At 44.9% G+C, this 25,392-nt stretch overlaps 1 protein-coding gene across 1 annotated transcript in view; it reads left to right on the top strand.

Moving 5' to 3' along the window:
* LOC140719369 (glutamate receptor ionotropic, NMDA 2B-like) overlaps nucleotides 1-25,392 on the top strand; it is a 515,361-nt gene that overhangs the window by 470,428 nt on the left and 19,541 nt on the right. Inside the window, exons 12-13 of the mRNA XM_073033963.1 lie at nucleotides 7,022-7,182; nucleotides 16,409-16,596. Coding sequence (XP_072890064.1) covers nucleotides 7,022-7,182; nucleotides 16,409-16,596 — 349 coding nt within the window. The remainder of the gene's footprint in view (nucleotides 1-7,021; nucleotides 7,183-16,408; nucleotides 16,597-25,392) is intronic.

Here is a 25,392-nt window from a genome sequence, read left to right as displayed (position 1 = left end):
CCTTGTCCCCATATCCCTTGATTCCCCTATTCATACGATACCTATCTAGCTCCTTCTTGAAAGCATCCAGAGAACTGGACTCCACTGCCTTCCGAGGCAGTGCATTCCAGACCCCCACAACTCTCTGGGAGAAGAAGTTTTTCCTTAACTCTGTCCTTAATGACCTACCCCTTATTCTCAAACCATGCCCTCTGGTACTGGACTCTCCCAGCATATGGAACATATTTCCTGCCTCTATCTTGTCCAATCCCTTAATAATCTAATATGTTGCAATCAGATCCCCTCTCAATCTCCTTAATTCCAGCGTGTACAAGCCCAGTCTCTCTAACCTCTCTGCGTAAGACAGTCCTGACATCTCAGGAATTAACCTTGTGAATCTACGCTGCACTTCCTCTGCAGCCAGGATGTCCTTCCTTAACCCTGGAGACCAAAACTGTACACAATACTCCAGGTGTGGTCTCACCAGGGCCCTGTACAAATGCAAGAGGAATGTACTTTGAACTTTTGAACTTTGAACCCCAACAAGGTGATAACGCCCTTCTTATTTCTCACCCCACCATAAAGCCTCACTGCATGATCTCCCTGCACATATTCTCCAACTCAGAAGTATTTTGCAGATTTTGGAGGCCAGGTCCAGAGACAGGTAAATGTACACAAATGATGAAACTAGCATGCAAAGACCTTGCCTGATCTAGAGTCATCAAGATGGGGCGCCATGGTAGCGTAGCAGTTAGCGCAACGCCTTTACAGCTCGAGGTGTACCAGAGTTCAGAGTCTGGAGTTTGTACGTTCTCCCTGTGGCCGCAAGGGTTTCCTCTGACTGCTCTGGTTTCCTCCCATAGTGCAAAGAAGTACAGGTTGGAAGGTTGATTGGTCATTGTAAATTGTCCCTTGATTATGCTAGGGTTAAATCAGGGGATTGCTGTCTGGTCCAGTTCATTGGGCCAGAAGGACCTGCTCCTTGCTGTAATCTGAAATAAATACAGTAAAAACATTTCACCCTTGCAGCTGTTGAATGCAAATAAGCAAATAATAAAAATCTAATATCAGTGATGTACGTAACCAGAATGTTCTTGGGAAAAGTCATCAGCTTTATTGGTCAATGAGGTAATGTTGACTCTACATTCAAAGTTCAAAGTAAAGTTTATCATCAAAGTACATGTATGTCACCATATATACCCATGAGATTCATTTTCCTGTGGGCATACTCAGCAAATCTATAGAATAGTAACCTTAACAGGATCAATGAAAGATCAACCAGAGTGCAGAAGACAACAAACTGTGCAAATGCAAATATAAATAAATCGCAATAAATAATGTGAAAATGAGATAAAGAGTCCTTAAAATGAGGTCACTGGTTGTGGGAACATCTCAATGATGAGACAAATGAGTGTAGTTATCCCCTTGTGTTAAAGAGCCCTACGGTTGAGGGTAGTAACTATTCTTGAACCTGGTGGTGTGAGTCCTGAGGCTCTGTACCTTCTACCTGATTGTAACTGCAAGAAGAGAGCATTACCCAGGTGGTGGGGAGCTCTGATGATGGATGCTACTTTCCTTTGACAGCGTTTCACGTAGATGCGCACAATGTTTGGGAGGGTTTTACCCGTGATGTACTGGGCCAAATCCATTAGCCTTTGCAGGCTTTTCCATTTTAAGGCATTGGCATTTCCATACCTGGCCTTGATGTGGCCAGTCAATATACTGTCCACTGCACATCTATTGACGTTTGACAAGTTTTAGATGTCATGGCGAATCTCTGCAAACTCTTAAGGAAGTAGAAGTGCTGCCGTGCTTTCTCCATCATTGCACTTATGTGCTGGGTCCAGGACTGGTCCTCTGAAATAGTAACACCCAGAAATTTAAAGTTGCTGGCCCTCCCCACCTTTCATCCTCTAATGAGCTGAAGTCTACAATCAGTTCCCTGGTCGTGCTGACATTGAGTGAGAGGTTGCTGTTATGACACCACTCAGCCAAATTCCAAACTCCTTCCTGTATGTTCATACATGGCGCCAGACCCACAACAACTTGTTAACTCCTTCTCCAAGCAGTTAAAGGTTTCCTCTGGTGTAATGCTGACTCAGGTTCACGGGTCCGGCAAGTGAGACAGGAAATGCATTAACTTTGAATAGGTATATTAATAATTTATTTTCAAACAGTAAAAATTCGAGTAAACATTCATGTTCCCCAGGTTACAGATACTACAAACCTGAACATTCGACAAAAATGCTTCGTTAAAAATGCATGCAGAGCATACCTTCCCAAAGGCCATGTGCGTCCTTGCCTTAAACAAAGGAAGAAGAGAGCAAGCCCCTTCCACGCATTATTTTACATAGCCCAGATATTTGAAATTGGACACCAGGCAGCTGTCCAATGGGAAAAGCAGCTGCAGTTTCTAAACTAACCAATCACAATGGAAGTGACTTTGGACAATCAGAATAAGGCACAGGACTGCTGAGTGCTCTGGTTTCCTCACACAATCCAAAGACGTACGGTTGGGGTAGTGAGTGGTGGGCACTGGAAACGCAGCGACACTTGTGGGCTGCCCAGCACAATCCTTGCTGATTTGATACAGGTCAATGGTTTCATGTACGTGTGACAAATAAACCTCCTCGTGTCACCTTGTTGGGGCTGTACTTAGCAATGCATCGACCTTAATTGCCCTCTGAAATGCCAAGCGAGCTCCTCAGTTCAGGGGTAACTAGGGCTGGAGATAAATGTTGGGGATCTCGTATAAGTGACTTAAAGAAAGACGGCATTCTGTCCTCTCAAAATCACCCGTCTGGCCAAACCCTTGCTCAGCTGTCCTGAGACTTAGGTACAATGATGGATTGATTAAAATCAGCAAGAGTCCTGCATCAGAGGAGTGCAGAGCTCAAGAAACCTTTTGGGTGGAAAGGGTCTCGGCCCGAAATGCCGACTGTTTATTCATTTCCATAGATACTGCCCGACCGGCTGAGCTCCATAGGCAAGAGAAGTCTGGGGTGGAGAGGAAAGTTCATGTAGGGACTTGAGAACAAAACAAGAAATTTTAAAATTGAAATACTAACGTTCTGGGAATCAGAGCATTCAGTAAACAAAGGTATCGTGTGGATAGGATACTCCATCCCCTGTAAACTGGTGACCAATATTTACACATATTACTGTCAGATGCCTTCTGTTATTTTTAAATTTGTTCCTGTTAAGTGATTTTGGTTCAATTGCCTTCCATAGAATGAGTGGTTCCTCTGCCAGACAGAAGTAACGTGGACAGGAAGGTAAATAAGGCGGCACAGTAGATTAGCAGTTAGCGTAACACTTTACAGTGCCACGTGTAAGGTCGGGGTTCAAATCCCTCCGTCACCCGTAAGGAGTTTGCACGTTCTCCCCATGCCTGTGTGGGTTTCCTCCCTCGTTCCAAAGATGCACATTCCAAAGATGCATATATATATAGCTAGGGTGCCTAAGACTTTTGCACAGGACTGTATTTATCAACGTGGAGCGAAGAGCGAGTTTGTATATCTGGCGGGTGCAAAGAACGTTGGGAATGGTGAAGGTGGTGCGCCAGGGGAGGGATGTGGGACAGTTGGCAGAGAAGGAGTGCTAGGGGCGAGGGGATGGTGGAGTGGGTGCAGAAACACCCAGTCTTGAGATACCAGGCAAAGTCATTTGATTCCAAAGAATTGGTTTATTGATCATTACAGAATGTTTCTCTGGTGCTTTCTGCTCCCTTCCCCTTTTCCCAACCATCTTTCTGCCCCCTTCCCACTCTCAGTCCACAGTAGAGACCATATCAGAATCAAGTTTATCATCGCTCACATGTCATGAAATTTTTTTTTTTTGTGACAGCAGTACAGTGCAATACATAAAATTACTACAGTACTGTGCAAAAGTCTTAGGCTCCCTAGCTATAAATATATGTGCCTAAGACTTTTGCACAGTACTGTATAGGTTAGGGTTAGTAAGTGGTTGGCATGCTATGTTGGCGCCGGATGTGTGGTTGCAGATGTGCCCAGCACATCTCCGAAGTAAATGAAGCATTTTACTGTATGTTTCAATGTTTGCGTGACAAATAAGAGCTTGTAAAACTGATCCATGCAGCTTGCAAAACTGTGTGCCTAAAAGCAAGTAGCATTGTAATAACTAAGGTGATCAGGGATTAGACAGTGACTGGAGAGGTTAATTTTAACTGAACTTGGAACGAATCACAGGTAGCATCATACAACACGGAAACAGGTCTACAACAAGGGGCCCTTGGGTTGGGTCAGGTTGACTTCAATGGACAGCTGAGTTAAGTGGGGATAATCAGTTTATCAACACCAGGGTTAGATAAAAATTGCCTCCAATGTGTTCCTTCCCAGCACACTAGAAGAGCTAAAGAGTCATAAAAAGTACAGCTCTGAAACAGGCCCTTTGGCCCATCTAGTCCATGCTGAACCATTTAAACTGCCTACTCCCAGCGACCTGCACTGGGACCATAGACTTCCATACCACTACCATCGGAACTCCACTTAAACATTGAAATTGAGCTCACAAGCACCATCTGCGCTGGCAGCTCGTTCCACACTCTCACTACCCTCTGAGTGAAGAAGTTTCCCCTCATGTTCCCCTTAAACTTTTCACCTTTCACCCTTAACCCATGACCTCTAATTGTAGTACTACCAAAACTCAGTGGGAAAAGCTTGCTTGCATCTACCCCATCTATACCCCTCATAATTTTGTTTACCTCTACCAAATCTCCTCTCAATCTTCTGTGTTCTAAGGAATAAAGTCCTAACCTATTAAATCTTATAATTCAGCAACGTCCTTGTAAATTTTCTCTGTACTCGTTCAACCTTATTTACATCTTTCCTGTAGGTAGGTGACCAAAACTGCACACAATACTCTAAATTAGGCCTCACCAGCATCTTGTACAACTTCAACATGACCTCACATCTCCTGTACTCAATATTTTGATTTATGAAGGCCAAACTGCCAAAAGTTTTCTTTATGACCCTATCTACCCAAGACATCACTTGCAATGAATAGTATGTGCCCAAGAGGAAGGACCTAGTCTTTTGTTACAAGATGCCAGAGGCATGTGATACCTCATTGTAAACAAAAAGCTTTTTAGACCACCAGAGGGCTGTTTAGAGCCAACTACGTTGCCGTGAGCCCTACATGGACAGTTGGCAGGCTGCTGGTGTTAGCAAACAATGAAGACAAGAGATTCTGAAGATGCTGGAAATCCAGACAAAATCCACACAAAATGCTGGAGGAACTCAAACATTCAGGTTCCGTCTATGGAAAGGAATTTTGGGCTGAGGCTCTTCATCAGGACGAGAAAGGAAGGTGGGTGAAGGCAGAATAAGAAATGGGGTGAGGGGACAGAGTCCAAGCTGGCAGGTGATAGGTGAGACCAGGTGAGGGGGCAGGTGAGTGGGTGGAGGAGAGGGGATAAAGTAAGAAGCTGGGAGGTGATAGGTAGAATGTGCAAAGAGTTGAAGAAGAAGGAATCTGATAGCAGAAGACAGTGGGCCATGGGAGAATGGGGAGGTGATCAGAGAGAAGTGATAGGCAGGTGTGGAGAAGAGAAGAGGTAAGAGGAGAGCCATAATGGGGAATGGAAAAAGGAAGAAGGGGAAGGGGGAGAAATTGCCAGACGTTAGAGAAATCGATGTTTGTACCATCAGCTTGGAAGCTACCCAGATGGAAATGAATGGCTTTTTAAACGACCAGAGATCTGTTAAGAGTCGACCATGTTGCTATGAGCCTGACGCGGACAGTTGACAGGTTGCTGGAACTAGCAAACAAAGGCTTGTTTTTAGCCTCAGTTCAATAGCTTCTTGGCCACTTTTCCTCAGATCAGTTTTTTTAAATTTAAACTGTTCTGACAGATTATTAATTGAGACATCTGGACTGCAGTAGTACCAGAAAGTGTGGGAAACATGTAGCTGATTCAGATACTTTGACCTGAAAGATTAAAGCCCTGTTTCTCTGTCCGGAGCATCTATAGACAGAGAGAGGCAGGGTTTTAACATTCCAGGTCAATAGCCCTTTGTCCGAACTGGGCAACAGAGAAAACAAAAATGCGCAGGGGGGAGAAGAATGGATTGGGCAAAGGGAATAAGGATGAGGCCTGGGTTACTATGGTGATAAACTGATGCTGAAGCCTACAGGTTGATGGGTGAATGATGGGGTGGGGGAGAGAGAGAGGGAGAGAGAGAGAGGGAGAGAGAGAATAGACCAAGGAATATATAAAACCTGTGAAATGCAAGTCAGAGAGAGACAGAGAGAGAAAGAGAGAAAGATGGAGAGAGAAAAAGATAGAGATAGACAGAGAAAGAAAGAGAGACATGGGGAGAGAGAGGGGAGGAGAGACAGAGAGAGGAAGAGAGAAGCGATGGAGAGAGAGAAGTAATTCAGAAAGAGAGAGAAAGCGAGGGAAGGAGTGACAGAGACAGACAGTGAGAAAAAGAGAGAGATAGAGATACATGGAGAGAGAGAGAGTGTGTAAACCAAAGAATATATAAAACCTGTGAAATGTAGGTCAGAAAGTGAGAAGAGACAGACCGGTAGACGGAGACAGGCAGAGAGAAAAAGCGAGACATGGAGAGAGTGAGTGAGGGAGAAAGAGAGAGTGAGAGAAAAAGAGATACAGAGAATGAGAGAGATGGAGAGAGGAAGAGAGGGATAGAGAGAGACAGACAGAGAAAAAGAGAGATACACCCAGAGAATGAGAGAGATGAGAGGCAGTCAGAGCAAAAGGGAGACAGAGAAACACACACACACACACACGTGCGCACGCACGCGCAGATAGAGAGACAAGAAGAGGGGGAAGACAGAGAAAGAGAGAGAGAGAGAGAAAATCAGTGAGGTGCATGCCAGAACTGGCTGGTATGTCAGGCTGCATTAGTGTCGAGGGAAAAGCGGAAATATTACAGAAGGATTACCCCAAGCAGAGCTGGACTATCAGCCTAGTCACTTGGCTGCTGCACCACCAGGTGCTCCATGTGATGTATGTCTTAACCTCAGTCAGTATTCATTTGTCGTTTTCTCTCTCCAGTTCCAGAGACCAAATGATTTCTCTCCTCCGTTTCGGTTTGGGACAGTTCCCAATGGAAGCACAGAAAGAAACATCCGTAACAATTACCTCGAAATGCACACCTACATGACTAAGTACAATCAGAAATCCGTGCTCGATGCATTAATAAGCCTGAAGGCCGGGTAAGAACATACATTAAATTGTATTAATATACTAAGCAGTGGGGATAGGGCACTTTGGTAGGAGCATGTACATTAAGATCATAAGACCATAAGACATAGGAGCAGACTGAGACCATTCGGCCCATCGAGTCTGCTCTGTCATTCCATCACGGCTGATTTATTACCCCTTTCAACCCCATCCTTCTGCCATCTCCCCGTAAACTTTGACACCCTGACTAATCATGAACCTATCAACCTCTGTTTTAAATATACCCAATGACTTGCCCTCCATCGTGAGTTCCACAGGTTCACCACCCATTGGCTAAAGAAATTCCTCCTCATCTCTGTTCTGAAGGAATGTCCTTCTATTCCAAGGCTGCGCCCTCTGGTCCTAGACTCTCCCACTACAGGAGACATCCTCTCCACATCCCCTCTCCCTAAGCCTTTCAATATTCAGTAGGTTTCAAAGAGACTCCCCCCCCCCACTTATTCTTCTAAACCCCAGCGAGTACAGACCCAGAGTCATCAAACGCTTCTCATACGTTAACACTTTCATTCCCTGGATCATTCTTGTGAACTTCCTCTGGGCTTTCTCCAGTTCCAGCACATCCTTTCTTCTTAGATGACAGGCCATTCCTCTGCCTGTTACTCTTCCTAAGGCAAGACCTCAATCTGGGGGTTAAGTCCGAGGTATAAAACTTCTGCCAGCTGGATTCTAATTTTTCATTGGCTCTGTACTTTGATTAATATTCTCATTAACAGATGGTTAAATCACGCAGGCATTGGTTTTAATTTGGTTCTTTCCCCCAAGACCCTAAAGGCAATGCAGAGGAGCCAGCTGATGCCTAATCTTAGAGAGAAGAGCTTTAAATGAACACTTCACTGTGGCTACTCTGGCCTCTGATAACCCGGCTGGCCCTGCCCTAATTACACTGGACAACAAATCTTTTCCTCAGATTTTTTTTTGTTTTATAATAGACCACCTGAAGCTAAACACAAATATAATTCCGGACTACTTGTATCATGTAAGAATTTGGAGAAACAAGAAATTAACTTTTATTGAATAAAATGCGTATAATTGCATTACGGTGATGACGCTTTGCAATAGTTCAACTAAGCTAAAAATGTTTTGTTAATGATTTTCATTTGTACTCAGCGTCTGAGGCTTCTCGTTTAAATGTCCAATAACAATCAGCCAGCATTGATGGATTCCAGTTGCCCTGATACTGTTTCTCCATGACCGCAATGTCCTGGTGAAACCTTTCACCATGATCGTCACTGACAGCGACAAGATTTGCAGGGAAGAAGTCTAAATGGGAATGCAGAAAATGAATCTCCAGTGACATGTTGCACTTCATGTGCAGTCTTGGTCCCCTAATCTGAGGAAAGACATTCTTGCCATAGAGGGAGTACAGAGAAGGTTCACCAGATTGATTCCTGGAATGGCAGGACTTTCATATGAAGAAAGACTGGATCGACTAGGCTTATACTTGCTGGAGTTTAGAAGATTGAGGGGGGATCTTATTGAAGCGTATAAAATTCTAAAGGGATTGGACAGGCTAGATACAGGAAGATCGTTTCCGATGTTGGGGAAGTCCAGAACGAGGGGTCACAGTTTAAGGATAAAGAGGAAGCCTTTTAGGTCCGAGATGAGGAAACACTTCTTCACACAGAGAGTGGTGAATCTGTGGAATTCTCTGCCACAGGAAGCAGTTGAGATCAGTTCATTGGCTATATTTAAGAGGGAGTTAGATATGGCCCTTGTGGCTAAAGGGATCGGTGGGTATGGAGAGAAAGCAGGTACAGGGTTCTGAGTTGGATGATCAGCCATGATCATACTGAATGACGGTGCAGGCTCGAAGGGCCGAATGGCCTACTCCTGCACCTATTTTCTATGTTTCTATGTTTGGTGCTCTGTAGATGCCAAGAAAATTTTCAGCAACATCCTCGAATGCCTTCCATGTGATTTTCTCCAGTCCCACTAGAAGTTCTTCAAATTGTCTATCATTGATGACCTGCCTTCCCTAATCTTGTCATCAGTTACTCTGACTTGAATTATGAATTGAAGTAAAAAGTATAGGCAATTTCAAAAAAAATGTTGAGTGCGTGATAGGGAAATTTCACAGTAGTTTTCATGATTAGCAGCCCAAAATCCATAAGATACACCAAAAAGTATACAAGAAATAAAATCTTTGTTGTCCAGTGTTATTGCTTCTCTATTGCTTCAGATTCTCCCTCCAGAGGGATCGTTGGGCAGTGTGACTGACCATAGAAATATAAGATATGGGAGCAGAATTAGGCCATTCAGCCCATCGAGTCCACTCTGCCATTTCATCATGGCTGATCCTGGCTGAACCCCATACCTATGTCCTCTCACCATATCCCCTTGATGCCCCGACCAATCAGGAATCTATCCACTTCTGCTTTAAATACACCCACGTACTTAGCCTCCACAGCTGTCTGTGGCAGAGCATTCCACAGATTCTCCACTCTTTGGCTAAAAACATTCCTCCTTACCTCTGTTCTAAAAGGTCACCCCTCAATTTTGAGGTTCTGCCCTCTCGTTCTATCCTTGCCTCAGTGACAAACTTCTTAAGAAGACTTCATTCCAAGATGTGGGTCTGTAGCCAAGGTAATGGTTTTCAATCCTTCCTCTTATAGAGAACCAGCTCTCCCACAACTGTACACACACACACACACACACGTGCACACACAGACTCATTCATACATACTTTCACACCTACACACATACACACTCTTCCACATACACTCACTCTCACACACACTAACACACACTCATACACATTTTCACACCTATACACACACACTTTTTCACATGCGCTCTCTCTCACAGACACACATGCTCACACTCACTTTCACATAAAATCTCATATACTCACTCACACACACTATACACACAGAGTCATTCACATGCGCTCTCTCTCACAGACACACTCACACTCACTTTCACAGAAACTCTCACACTTTCTCTCTCTCACACACGCCCACTCTATGTTCAATTGTTGATTAACTCCAGGGAACCACAAAAATCTGAAAGTTCTTAAAGACCTGTGACAAGATTGTGGTAAACAAGTCCTTTAGAGACATTGGCCTTGAAATTCACCTGGATCAATGTTTACCTCATTCAAGAGTTTTGTGTGTTTCCTTTGAACTATTTTGAAAGGACATAAAAAGTAAAGAATGCCATGTGAAAGATATTGTTGTCAGTCCTACTTGAGTATCTGCCCTAGTTTCATTCCTGATAAGCTCTAGACAAACTTTGTTCAGCTGTTTACAGTCAAACACAGAATCTACTAGTTCTTAAAATTTGCACGTAAGCAAATGCGCGCGCGCACACACACACACTCACACTCACACACACACACTCAGACAGACACACACACACACACTCAGACAGACAGACACACACACACTCAGACAGACACACACACACACTCAGACAGACAGACAGACACACACAGACAGACACACACACACACACACACACACTCAGACAGACAGACAGACACACACACACACACACTCACACTCACACACACACACTCAGACAGACACACACACACACACTCAGACAGACAGACAGACACACACACACTCAGACAGACACACACACACACTCAGACAGACAGACAGACACACACACACACAGACAGACACACACACACACACTCAGACAGACAGACACACACACACACACACACTCAGACAGACACACACACACACACACACACACTCAGACAGACAGACAGACACACAGACACACACACACACACTCAGACAGACAGACACACACACACACACACTCACACACACACTCACACTCACACTCACACTCTTACCACCACTGCTTTTCAGAAGTGTGCTGTAGCTCCACCTTGCTCCTCCTTCCCATGGCACTTGTTGACGGTGATCAGTACCACTCACCCACATTTACCTGAATCATTTCTGTGAATCTTGCAGCATCCATTAACTCACCTTGTAGTAAAGCGTGGTGAAGGTTTAGTGCATAGGCAGACAATGTTTCAGTCTGGGAAGTTCCTCTTAGTTGAGGAGTGTCTGCCCTGACAGAATCCCTCCGGAAGGCAGCAGGTAATCCTGGTAGGAAGAAATCACCTGGCAACATTGACACAGTCTATGCATGTCGACCCACTGGGGACCCTGCACAGAAGGGATTACCAATGGCTGCCCTGTCCTCTCACATGGGCTGATGTGTTAATAGTCTCCCTAGTGCAGCGGTGATCAGCAAACTATGATATACAGTGTTTATCAATGGGGTTTGGAATGGTCCTGAAGCTAGAGAGTTGAGGGCACTGATGACCTTAATTTCGAGTGTTTGAAACTTGTACCGGAGGTTTCCTGAGTCACGGGGTTTCCTCTGCGGACATGCTTCTCAGTAATATACTGCTGTTGGACAGGAAACAGAGGGCGCCAAGATGAGGATACCCTCAGGGTGGAGCACAACACCTATATTCCATCTAGGTAGCCTCCAACCTGATGGCATGATTATCAATTTCTCGTACTGGTAACAAATTTCCCCCCAGCCCCCTTCCTCTATTACCTACTCTGACCGTTTACCTTTCTCACCTGCCTATCTCTCCCCCCCTCCTCCTGGGTCGCCTCCTTCTTCCCTTTCTCCCGTGATCCACTCTCCTCTCCAATCAGATTCCTTCCTCTCCAGCCCTTTGTCTTCCCTCCCACTTGGCTTCACCTATCACCTTCCAGCTAGCCTCCTTTCCCCCCACCCCGCCCCGACCTTTTTAAGTCTGGCATCTTCCCCTTTCCTGTCCAGTCCTGAAGAAGGGCCTCAGCCCGAAACGTCGACTGTTAATCCATTTCCACAGATGCTGCCTGGCCTGCTGAGTTCCTCCAGCATTTTGTGTGTGTTGCTCTGGATTTCCAGCATCTGCAGACCTTCTCATGTTTATAAAAACAAATGGGTCATTTTTGGGTTCTAACTCATAGGATACCAGAGGAATCAGTTCTGGGTCTCTCGGTGTTCACAGTCTGTATTAATAAATAGAAAGAAGAAATTTGTGTAGCCTCCTCTTTGATGGGAGTGGGACAAAAGGTCCATGAACAGGTTGTGTGGGATCCTTCGTGATGTAATTGGTCTTTTCCAGCACCTTCCTGTTTATACAGTATGCCCTGGATGGTGGGTAGGCTGGCACCTGTGAGGCATTGGGCAATTTTAACTACCCGTCGTAGAGGCTTCCTATCCATTGTGTTGCAGAGATGCAGCATGCTAGGATGCTTTCAACTGCGCGTCTGTAGAAGGTCGCGAGCTTGGCGTGCATAGACCAACTTTCTTCAGCTTCCTCAGAGAGCAGATGCGTAGGTGAGCTTTCCTGACTGTGGAGGATGTGGTCTGGGACTACAAGAGGCCGGGCGAGATCTGCACTCCCAAAATAAAAATGAAAGGTTATTGGTGCTCAGAGCCATCCAGGCCTGTTATCCTTGCACTTTGGTGGGAGAAGTGAAGCTGCGAGTGTGGTTCTCTCTGTGAGACACAGGGGGCGACAAAGAGTTGTGCTCTAAAACAAGAGAAAATCTGCAGATCCTGGAAATTCGAGCGACACACCCAAAATGTTGGAGGAACTCAGCGGGTCAGGCAGCGCCTATGGAAAAGAGTAAACAGACGATGTTTCAGGCCGAGACCCTTCGTCAGGACTGGGAAAAAAGAGACGAGAAGTCAGAGTGAGAAGGTGGGGGAGGGGGGGGAGGAAGAAGTACAGGGTTGTAGGTGATAGGTGAATCCTGGAGAGGGGGAAGTGGTGAAGTAAAGAGCTGGGAAGTTGATAGGTGAAAAAGATAATGGGATGAAAAATGAGGAATCTGACAGGAGAGGGTAGAAGATCATGGAAGAAAGGGTAAGGAGAAGAGGTGGTGGACAGCTGAGGAGTAAGATTATGGGACAGAGGTGGGAATGGAGAATGGTGAAGGGAGAGGTGGGGCAATAACCAGAAGTTTGAGATATCAGTTTCTGCCATTAGGTTGGAGGCTACCCCAGACAAAGTATAAGGTGTTGCTTCGCCAACCTGACTCTGACCTCATCGCAGCAGTAGAGGAGGCTGTAGACTAACATGTTGGAATGGGAAAGGGAAGTAGAATCGAAATGGGTAGCCACCGGGAGACCCCGCTTTTTCTGGCAGATGGAGTGTAAGTGCTCGGCGAAGTGGTCTCCCAATCTACGTCAGGTCTTACCGACGTACAGTTGTGCTCTAAACTCGTCTGCCTCCTCTAAGGTGGTTCCTATGCATGCCCATAGTACGTGGGAGCCGTTTGCTCTCATTTCCATTTTATCCCTGAAGAGAAACATAGAAGATTACAGCACAGGAATGGACCATTCGTCCCACAATGATGTGCTGAACCTCCTAAAAAGCAAATCAAGAACACCCAAACACTAATCCTGCCTACCTACACAGTGTCCATATCCCTCCAACTTCCTTAAGTCTAAGTGCCTATCCAAACGTCTCTTAAAAGCCTTTAAGGTAGTCGCTTCTACCACCAAACCAGGCAGCGTATTCCACTCTGAGTAAAAAACTTACTCCTCACATCCCCCTTGAACCTACCCCCCTCTCGCCTTCAATGTATGCCCTCTGGTATTAGACATTTCAATCCTGGGAAAAAGATACTCTCTGTTCATTCTATCTACACCTCTCATAATCTTATAAACCTCTATCAGATCTCCCCTCGACCTCTGGCACTCCAGAGAAAACAGACCAAGTTCATCCAGCCTCTCGTGACAGCACATGCCCTCTAAACCGGGCAGCATCCTGGTGAACCTCTTCTGTACCCTCCCCAAAGCCTCGACATTCAAGAGTGAAGACATTGAAAGGGATTTCTGGTTTTGCATCGAAGGTGCGAGGCAAGGTTTGGTGTTCGGCGAGAGCACTGCGCAGGGTAGGGCGCACATTCTGACCGCCAGAGTTTGTGGTGTGTCTAGTTTTATAACATTGTTTTTCAGCCTTCCACGTCGTCAAAGCTGCTGTATCTGTTGGTAACCATCAACAATTATTTTGCAAGCCTGTGAAGCCTGTCTATAGGATTAGGTCAATGGGATGAGGCAGAATAATAGATAGGCATAGGCTGGATGGGCCAAAGGGTCTGTTTTGTAGTGCTCCATTTTGCTATTACTGTTAACACTAGTATAAGTTGGCAGTGGTAAACAGGGACGTCTTATCCACTAATGATTACAAACGGTAGTAACTGGTGTTGTGAGATCCACAGAGGTGAGAGGAATCATTTTCTCTGTGATAAATGCAAAGTTTAACTTTGCCGCACTATTTTACCTAGCTTTGTGTTGTCAGGTTTCTGGCTCATTGTCTTCACAAGCCAGACCATCAAGATTCACAGAAGCCTGGCCACAGGGACCTTTGGGAGTCCTGTTTTGAAACTTTACGAGCTAGAGTGACACTGTACTATTGCAGGATGTGGCATTCAGTTAGCCTGACATCAGTGGTTGGGGAAACGCTGAAATCTATTATTAAGGAAGTAATAACAATGCACTTAGAAAATAATAATAGGACTAGCAGTTTTAACATGAATTTGCTGAAGGGAAATCATATCTGACAAATCGATTAGAGCTTTTCTGTGGCTATATCTTGCAGAATAAATAACCAGGGACCATAAGACTATAAGACATAGGAACAAAATTAGACCATTTGACCTATCAAATCTATTCTGCCATTCCATCATGGTTGATCTTCCCTCCCAACCCATTCTCCCACCTTCTCCCCATAACATTTGACACCTTTACTAATCGAGAACCTACCAACCTGCACTTTAAATATGTCCATTGACTTGGCCTCCATAGCCACCTGTTGTGATGAATTCCACAGATTCACCACCCTCTGGCTAAAGAAATTCCTCCTCACCTCTGTTCTAAAGGGGCGTCCTTCTATTCGGAGGCTGTGCCTTGTGGTCTTCGACTCCGCCACTATAGGAAACATCCTCTTCTCATCCACTCTAACCAGCCCTTTCAATATTCAGTAGGTTTCAATGAGACCCTCCCTTGTTCTTCTAAACTCCAGCGAATACAGGCTCAGAGCCATCAAATACTCCTCATACATTAACTCTTTCATTCCCAGAATCATTCTTATAAACCTTTTAATTTCTGCGATCGTTCTTCTAAGCCATTGGACAACGTTTTTAGATTGTCAGGATTATTTCTAAAGTATAACATGGCCTTATTAAACAAACCTGGTGTTCTTGGTAATAAACTGCTGTCGATGGGTTAATGGACGGAAAATATCATAGGAATACTGTAAATGGGCCATTTTCTGTGTTGTAACTGGTGGGATGACACAAGAATCAGTTCAGGGGCTCTAAAAGGGCTAAGAATGATTGAGGTAATATTACAGTGTAATACATTAAAAAAAACTATGTTACAATAAAAATATATAAGTCTTGAAAAGCAGAATCTGTTTCTAAAACTCTGAGTGTGTGTCTTCAGGCTCCTGTACCCCCTCCTTGATGGTAGCAATGAGAAGAGGGCATGTCCTGGGTGGTGGGGGTCCTTAATGATGGTTGCTGCCTTTTTGAGGAACATCTTTTGAAGTTGTCCTCGGTGGGGAGGCCAATGCCCGTGACCATTCTCACTATTCTCCACTGACCTCTCTCATTCACAAGGATTTTTCTTTTTTGCATTCCGAGATGATCCTCACTGTTGTAACACATAGTTATTTGAGTTACAGTCATCTTCCTGTCAATTTGAAACCAGTTCTAACCATTCTTCTCTGACTTCTTTCATTAACAAAATATTTTCACCCACAGAGCTGCCGCTCACTGGATTTTTCTCCGCACCGTTCTCTATAAACTCTATAGACTTCTGTGCGGGAAAATCTCAGGAGATCGGAAGTTTCTGAGATAGTCAAACCACCCCGTAACACCGACATCCTTACCAATTAAGTCATTTTGGCACCAACAATCACTTTACAGTCACTCCATTCTTCCCCATTCTGGTGTTTGGTTTGAACAATAACAACCTCTTGACCGTGTAACTTAATGCACTGAGTTACAGCCACATCATTGGCTGATTAGATACTTGCATTAGCAAGCAGGTGTACCTAATAAAGTGGCCACTGACTGTATTCAGTGCAATTCGTTGAGGGTGAACGTGGTGGGCCAGCTGTAGAGATGGCCGAGGAAGGCATGGGAGTTTCTGTCAAATGCTAAGTGTGGATGTGACTGACAGCGTGAATGCTGACCGGCTTTGGTTCCCTTGCAGGAAGTTGGACGCCTTCATTTACGATGCGGCTGTGCTGAACTACATGGCTGGGCGGGACGAGGGCTGCAAGCTGGTGACCATCGGCAGCGGAAAGGTGTTTGCCACCACCGGCTACGGAATCGCCATCCAGAAGAACAGCGGCTGGAAGCGGGCAGTGGATCTTGCCATTCTGCAGCTCTTCGGTGACGGTGAGGGACATTGTAATACTCTCTTGTCCTGAGAATACAGAACAACCCAGACAGAGTGGTAGTGGAGGCAACGTTCCCAACGGTGAGAGAGTCTAGAAACAGAGGGCACACCTTCAGGATACAAAGACGTCTCTTTAGAATGGAGATGAAGAAGATTTTCTTTAGCCAGAGGGTGAGGAACCTGTGGAATTCATTGCCACAGATGGCTATTCAAAATGGAGGTTAATAGGTCCTTGATTAGTAAGGGTGTCACTGTTACGGGGAGAAAGCAGGAGAATAAATAAAAATCAGAATCAGATTTAATATCACTGACATACCTGTATGTTATGAAATTTGTTGTTCTGCAGCAGCAGTACAATGCAAAACTTTTTAAAAAACTATAAATTCCAATTCTTATATATATATATATGTAAATCTGATGATGGAAGAAGGGAAGGAACTATTCTTAAAACATTGAGTGTGCGTCTTCAGGCTCCTGTACTTCCTCTCTGATGGGAGCAATAAGATTAAGGCATGTCCTGGGTGATGGGGTCCTTAATGATGGATGCCGCCTTTTTGAGGCGTCACCTTTCGAAGGTGTCCTGGATGGTGGGGAGGCCTAGTGCCCCATGATGGAATTGGCTGAGTTTACAACTTTATGCAAATTTTTCCAGTGCTTCCAGTGGCCCCTCCGTGCCATATGGTGATGTAGCCAGTTAAAATGCTCTCCACGGTACATCTGCTACAGAGATAAGGAGGGAAAATAAATCAGCCATGACTGAGTGATGGATTTGACTTGATGGGCCATGTGAAACCATTTAAACTGCCTACTCCTATCAACCTGCACCAGGACCATAGCCCTCCATACCCCTACCAATCCAAACTTCTCTTAAATGTTGAAAGTGAGCTCCATGCACCACTTGTTCTGGCAGCTCATTCCACTGTCACCCTTAACCCATGATTTCTAGTTGTAGTCCCACCCAACTTCAATGTAAGCCTGCTTGCATTTACCCTATCTATACCCCTCATAATTTTGTGTACCCCTCTCAACTTTCTACGTTCCAAGGAATAAAGTCCTAACCTGTTCTATCTTCCTTTATAACTCAGGTCCTCCAGACCCAGCACATCTTTGTAAACGTTTTTCTGAACTCTTTCAACCTTACTTAATTCCCTGGTTAAGATTTCTACTGCTATGCTATGGGGTATTTTATTTTCACAAGTTTCTGTAAAAGCAGTGTGTCCTGCTAGTGAGATTGTTTTGGTTTCGGCTAAAGATAAGGAGCCATGTTGTCCAATTTAATATACCTACCTCAAACACTTCCTGTGATTGTTGTGTCAGCCAATCAGGATGGTAGAATGGAGGGAAGGTTCTAGAAAGAACTGGGTGGAGAGAGATTTCTGATGGACAGAGTTAGGCTCGTGGTCATTTGGCAGGAGATGTGCAGAGGAAAGGTTCGGAGCATCTATCCGAGGGGGATCCCCTAATAGAAAAAGTGCTTTGCAAGGCAAAGGAGTCCACGAAGAGTTCTACCTGTGATTGGTGATGAGAATTCAGCACCGTGAAGTGAAGTGATGCACGCATCCTCTACAGAAACAAGCTCCATCGTTTATGTGCACATTTAAACCAGTTTAACTGTAATAGGATCTTTTATTTTTTTTATCTTATTTTCTTTTTCCTATTAACTGTTTGATAGAGCTGAAATTGGTGAATATAATTTTATAATTTTATGCCGGTGTGCGATCTGTTATATCTTGGCAACCGATAATTGTGTATGGGCAATATTTACTCTGCTTCGCTCAAATCGAGGTTCCTTTAATTGGAATTCCCAACGTTCCTGTTTGCTTGAACCTCAAATCATACCGACCCTAGATGTGTACTGTTGATGAAAGGTGCCCATCTCATCGCTGAGTCACATGGCTGTCAGCAGAGTTAGCCAACGAGCCAAGCTGGCATACAAGCTCCAGTGAGAGGGTTACACCTATTTACAACTCTCCTGTAGGTAGGTGACCAAAACTGCACACAATACTCCAAATTAGGCCTCACCAATGTCTTGTACAACTTCAACATAACATCCCATCTCCTGTCCTCAATACTTTGATTTATGGAGGCCAATGTGCAAAAAGTTATCTTTACCACCCTATCTATCTGTGATACTACTTTCAACAAATTATTGACCTGTATTCCCATATCCCTTTGTTCTACAACACTTCTCAGTCCCCTTCCGTTCACTGTGTAAGACCGACCCTGCTTGGTCCTACCAAAGTGCAACATCTTGCACTTGCCTGCATTAAATTCCATCTGCCATTTTTCAGCCCATCTTGCCAGATGTTCCAGATCCCACTGCAAGCCATGATTGCCTTCCTCACTGTCCACTAGACCCCCAATCTTGGTTAAAAGGTTCCAGTGAAAGGTTCAAGCTTCCAGCGCAAGTGTTGCTTGCGACCTCAATTTTAACATATAAAATCCCGTATATAAAGTCTCGTGAGACCATGGATCTGCGCCCTCTCCAGGACGCAGGCCTGGGCAGGGTTGTATGGAAGACCGGCAGTTGCCCATGCAGAAAGTCTCCCCTCTCCACGCCACCGATGTTGCCCAAGGGAAGGGCAAGGGCTGATACAGCTTGGCACCGGTGTCATCGTGGGAGTTGCCAGAACGAGGTTGAAGGCAACGTCGGACTGTCTTAGGGACTCCAGCTCCGGATTTGTCCTCAGGGTTTACTCCCGAAGCCTTTCCCATGAGTGGGTATGACCGCAAGGCAGCGGAGGTTTGAAATCAGAGTTTTCCCTCTCTTAGATGGACTGCCCACCCAGGCTGACGAGCTCCATCGACCCGAAACACTGGTTTTAAGGCACCAGGACCTGCCTTCGCCCCTTCTCCTGTCAGTAGAAACAGTTCCGCCGGGCTTAGAGGCTAAGCCACATGAGAAGGCCAGGAGTTGGACTTGGTTTTCAGAGACTATTTGAGGCACATGCTGTGAGGAGCATTTAGGTAGTGAGAGCTTGTCCCCACTACCACTCCTGGGCTTGACAACCTTGGAACCATGGATGACCTAGATCATAGGTATCTAGGTTATAAGGAATCTGAGGGCCAACCTCTTCACCAAGAGTTTGGTATGTATATGGAACAAGCTATCAGAGGAAGTGTTTGAGGCAGGTATATTAGCAACATTTAAACGACACTTGGACAGGTCCAAGGATCGGAAGGGTTTGGAAGGATATGGGTCAAATATGATCAAATGGCACTGCATTTAGAACATAGAATAAAGCACACTACAGCATTGTACAGGGTATTTGGCCCATAATGTTATGACAACCGATTAACCTACTCTGAGACCTAATGTATCTGTCTCTACCACCACCCTTGGCAGCGTGTTCCACGCACTCATCACTACAGGAGTACAGGAGATGTGATGTTATGTTGAAATTGTATAAGGTATTTTGGTGAGGCCTAATTTGGAGTATTGTGTGCCGTTTTGGTCACCAACCTACAGGAAAATGTAAATAAAGTTGAAAGTGTGCAGAGATACTTCACAAGGATATTGCTGGGTCTTGAGGACCTGAATTATATGGGAAGATTGGATAAGTTAAGACTTTATTCCTTGTAATATAGAAGATTGAGAGGAGATTTGATACAAAATTATGAGGAGTATAGATAGGGTAAATGCAAGCAGGCTTTTTCCACTGAGGTTGGGAGGGACTACAACCAAAGGTCATGGATTAAAGTGAAAGGTGAAATGTTTGAGGGGAAACTTCTTCACTCAGAGGGTGGTGACAGTGTGAAACAAGCTGCCAGTGCAAATGGTGCACGTGAGCTCAATTTCAACATTTATGAGAAGTTTGGATAGGTACTTGGATGAAAGGAGTATGGAGAGCTATGGTCCGGTGCAGGTCGATGCGAGTAGGCAATTTAATTGGCTCAGTGTGGACTAGATAGGCCAAAGGGCCTGTTTCTGTGCCTCTATGATCCTCTGTGTAAAAAAACTTAACCCTGCCATTTCCCCTATGCTTCCCTCCAATTTCCTTAAAATTGTGCCCCCTGGCACTAGTGATTTCCACCCTGGGAAAAGGTCTCTGGCTGTCCACTCGATCTGTGCCTTTTATCATCTCTCATACCTCTATGATGGGTGGCAGGTGGCATGAATGATCTGTTGGATTACTCGATGACTGTACTTACGCTATTTATCATTTCACTTCTGACCTCAGAAGTGTGTATGTGTCTAATGTGGTGTCTGTCGATTTGGAGTCAAACCTGTTGCCAAGGGCTCCACTGTTGATCGGAGTCGATCATGGGTGTTGTGTCCTTCCAGACAAGATGATACACAGACTGGGACAGTACGATACGGAGAGCAAGCTGTTCCCCATGGAGCAGGCTCCCCCTCTCCACACAGCTGACGAACCCAAAGGAACGGCAGAGACCGGTATAGTTTGGCACCAGCGGTGTCGCAGGAGTTGCCAGTCAGTGTTGAACTCAGAGTAGGACTGCCTCAGGGACTCCAGCTCCGGACTTTTCCTCGGAGTTTACTCCCGAAGCCTTCCCCGTGAGTAAGACAGCTTAGGTTTGAGATCAGAGTTTTCCTTCTCCTAGGTGAGCTGCCAACCACTGCTGACGAACCCCATACACAAGGGCTTCTATTTACAAGAAAACCTGAAGAAACCTGCCAACTGACTAACAGAACTTGTTAACATAGTTAGTTAAATGCATAAGAATTGTACAAGATTTAAATGCCAAGCAGAGAGTCTGGTGCAGAAAGATCCCTCCACTGGCTGGTATAGGCAAAATGAGGGTCTGGTAAGACACTGGCACACTCGGGTGCAGTGGTCAGTCTCGGCCCAATCAAAGGTGTAAATGTCATCCTTTACATCGTTTTTACGAACGCAAGATACCAAGAACATCAAATACTGCAGGACGATGCCACCAATGAGTTGCTTGATAGCAATGCAGTTTGTCTTGTTGCATACCATTGTTGTGTTGTTGCCTGGACTTGTCGCGTACCGTTGTGATGACGTGGTGCGCAGCACAAGTGACTGTCTTCCATGTTTTTATTGGGATCGCATGACCCTATTGGACGTTAGTCTGGTTCACTGGTTCATTGGTGAAACTGATAGTGGGGGAACTGCATTGCCTCGGTTGTGGTGAGAACTAGGCCATGGAGCTTAGACCTCATGCCACAGGGTCGCCTAGGTCAACCGCCCAGGGGAGGAGACAACAGAGATGGTGTAGGAGAGAGCAGGGGCTTCCTAGGGTGTGCTGTAATCCATACTGGGTTGGGGCTGGCCACTCCCATTGATGCTGCTCTCCAGTCCTCTCTCGGCGCTGCCTCTGGTGTTTGCTCGGTGCTGCCCTCTAGTCTTCACTTGGTGAAAGAACAAGCTGGACCAGGACAACCAGACCTGCCACTCCACTATGCTTTTTCTTCTTTGTGACTGTATGTTTTTCTAAAATCATAACCGTATGTGCTGTGTGCTGTCGGTGATGTGCTTTGCATCTTGGCTCCAGAGGGCTGCTGCTTTGTTTGGCTATGTTCATGTATAGTTGAATAACAATTAAGTTTAAACTTGACATTGAACTTGAGATGAGCCAGTTGGAATTGGAATTGGCTTATCGTTGCCATTTGTACTGATGTACTGTGGAAAGCTTTTGCCTTTTACACTGTTCGTACAGATCAAACCATTACCATAAGACCATCAGGACATAGTTTCATGGTTTCAGGCCATTTGGCCCATGGTGTCTGCTCCGCCATTCCATCCTGGCAGATTTATTATCCCCCTCAATCCCATTCTCCTGCCTTCTCCCTGTGAACTTTGACACCCTGATTAATCAAGAACCTACCAACCTCCGCTTTAAATATACCCAATGACCTGGCCTCTACAGCCATCTGAACCAATGAATTCCACAGATTCACCACCTAAGGAAATTCTCCACCTAAGGCTAAGGAAATTCTTCCTCATCTCTGTTCTAAAGAGATGTCCTTCTATTCTACGGCTGTGCTCACTATAGGAAACATTCTCTCCATGTCCACTCTGTCTTGGCCTGTGAATATTTGATAGATTTGGACCATAAGAGATAGGAGCAGAATTAGGCCATTTGGTCCATTGACCCTTCTCTGCCATTTCACCATGGCTGATCCATTTTCCCTCTCAGCCCATTATCCTGCCTTCTCCCATAATCCCTCATGCTTTGACTAACCAAGAACCCGTCAACCTCTGCCTTAAATACACCCAAAGACTTGGTCTCCATAGCAGCCTGTGACAAAGAATTCCACAGATCCACCACTCTTTCAATGAGCTCCCCCTCATTCTTCTAAATTCCAGTGAGTACAGAGTGCAATTGAGGTAATACAAAGTAAAACAACAGCAGAATGCAGAATGCAGTGTAGCAACTAAGAGGAAGTACCCAGCCAGGAGACAGTAAGTTGCAAGATCATGACAAGGGAGATTGTGAGGTTTTGGGTCCACCGCCTTCATATATTCATGGTATTTCTCCATCAGACCAACATGTAATTGCATTTGTTTGACTAATCTGTTGGAGTTTTTCGAGGATGTAACCAGGAAGTTAGACGGGGGAGATCCAGTGGATGTAGTGTACCTCGATTTTCAGAAGGCATTTGGTAAGGTCCCACATAGGAGATTGGTGGGTAAAATCAAAGCTCAGGGCATCGGGGGGAAGACATTGACATGGTTAGAAAACTGGTTGGCAGATAGAAAGCAAAGGGTAGCGGTGAATGGGTGTTTCTCGGAATGGCAGGTGGTGACTAGTGGGGTGCCACAGGGCTCGGTATTGGGACCACAGCTGTTTACAATTTACGTCAACGATTTGGATGAAGGCATTGAGAATAACATCAGCAAATTTGCTGATGATACTAAGCTGGGTGGCGGTGTGACATGATGAGGATGTTAGGAGAATTCAGGGTGACTTGGATAGGCTGGGTGAGTGGGCAGATACTTGGCAGATGACATTTAATGTGAATAAGTGTGAGGTTATCCACTTTGGGAGTAAGAACAGGAAGGCAGATTATTATCTGACCGGTGTAGAGTTAGGTAAGGGAGGAATACAAAGAGATCTAGGAGTCCTTGTTCATCAGTCACTGAAGGTGAATGAGCAAGTGCAGCAGGCAGTGAAGAAGGCTAATGGAATGTTGGCCTTTATTACAAAGGGAATTGAGTACAAGAGCAAGGAAATCCTCTTGCATTTGTACAGAGCCCTGGTGAGACCACACCTGGAGTATTGTGTACAGTTTTAGTCTTCAGGGTTAAGGAAGGACATCCTGGCTGTAGAGGAAGTGCAGCGTAGATTCACGAGGTTAATTCCTGGGATGTCTGGACTGTCTTACGCAGAGAGGTTAGAGAGACTGGGCTTGTACACACTGGAATTAAGGAGATTGAGAGGGGATCTGATTGAAACATATAAGATTATTAAGGGATTGGACAAGATAGAGGCAGGAAATATATTCCAGATGCTGGGAGAGTCCAGTACCAGAGGGCATGGTTTGAGAATAAGGGGTAGGTCATTTAGGACAGAGTTAAGGAAAAACTTCTTCTCCCAGAGAGTTGTGTGTGGATGCACTGCCTTGGAAGGTAGTGGAGGCCAATTCTCTGGATGCTTTCAAGAAGGAGCTAGATAGGTATCTTATGGATAGGGGAATCAAGGGATATGGGGACAAGGCAGGAACTGGGTATTGATAGTAGTTGATCAGCCATGATCTCAAAATGGCGGTGCAGGCTCGAAGGGCCGAATGGTCTACTTCTGCACCTATTGTATATTGTCTATTGTCTATTATTGGCCAGAAGGGCTATTTTGTTGAAATGGAAAGATGTTTCTGCTCCTACTTTAATACAATGGTTTTCCCAGGTGATGTTATGTCTTAGTTTGGAGAAAATCAGAAGTCGAACGTTCGATCCTTGATTTGATTTTGAGAGAAGGTGGGGTTCTTTCGCCCGCTACTATAATCTGATTTGGGTTAATTAAAATGGCTTCCTTCCGATTTTTCTTTAAGTGGATTTGAGTTGGCGGATTGATGGGTTTTTTTATGGAAGTTTGTATGATGCATAGCTCTGGGGTTGTGCTCCCAATGGTTTTTTTTTCAGTTAGTAGGGATTCTTTTTTTTCCTTCTTTTTCTTTCAAAAAAAATTCTTAACATTTTATTTTCTCTTATTATTATTGATATATTGCTTAGCTTTGTTAATCAGTTATTTGCTAATTTCATTCCTTATTGTATATTATGACATATTGACTTAATGTATCTTTTTTTTGTTAATCTTCAATAATAATTAATAAGAAGATTTTAAAATGACGAGTCCACCTGATTGGACTAGGGAACCACTCAATAGAATTATAACAGTGGTTAGAAGCTGTCCTTGTATCTGGTGGTACCTGCTTTCAGGTTTTTGTATCTTCTGCCCCATTGGAGAGAGGAGAAGAGGTGAAGTCCAGGATGGGTAGGGTCTTTGATTACGCTGGCAGCCTTACTGAGGTGGTGAGGACTGTAGACAGAGCCCGTGGAGCATGGCTGCTTATTTGTAGCATCATTCATTCCTTTGATAAGAAGAGGCAAAGAATTCAAGCCAGTTAAAACTAATTTTAGTTAAACTAAGATGGCTTCATAAATTAAGAAATAGACTCCCAGAAGGAACATTGGAGGAGACTCACTTAATTAAAAATTGGATGATGTGGTGGGTGAGTGTGGAACCAGGGGGTTGAAAGTGGAACAAATATCTTCCCATCAGCACAGAGCCAACCCTCCTGCCCCTTGAGCCTGCTACTCATCATAATTACCTTGTCTTCTTGGGAGAGGGACTCCATTCTAATTAGCAGTGTG

This window comes from Hemitrygon akajei, chromosome 31 (assembly GCF_048418815.1).
Source record: "Hemitrygon akajei chromosome 31, sHemAka1.3, whole genome shotgun sequence".
Classification (NCBI taxonomy): domain Eukaryota; kingdom Metazoa; phylum Chordata; class Chondrichthyes; order Myliobatiformes; family Dasyatidae; genus Hemitrygon; species Hemitrygon akajei.
The sequence above is the reverse complement of the archived record's forward strand: the minus strand, read 5'-3'. Positions and strand labels throughout refer to the sequence as shown.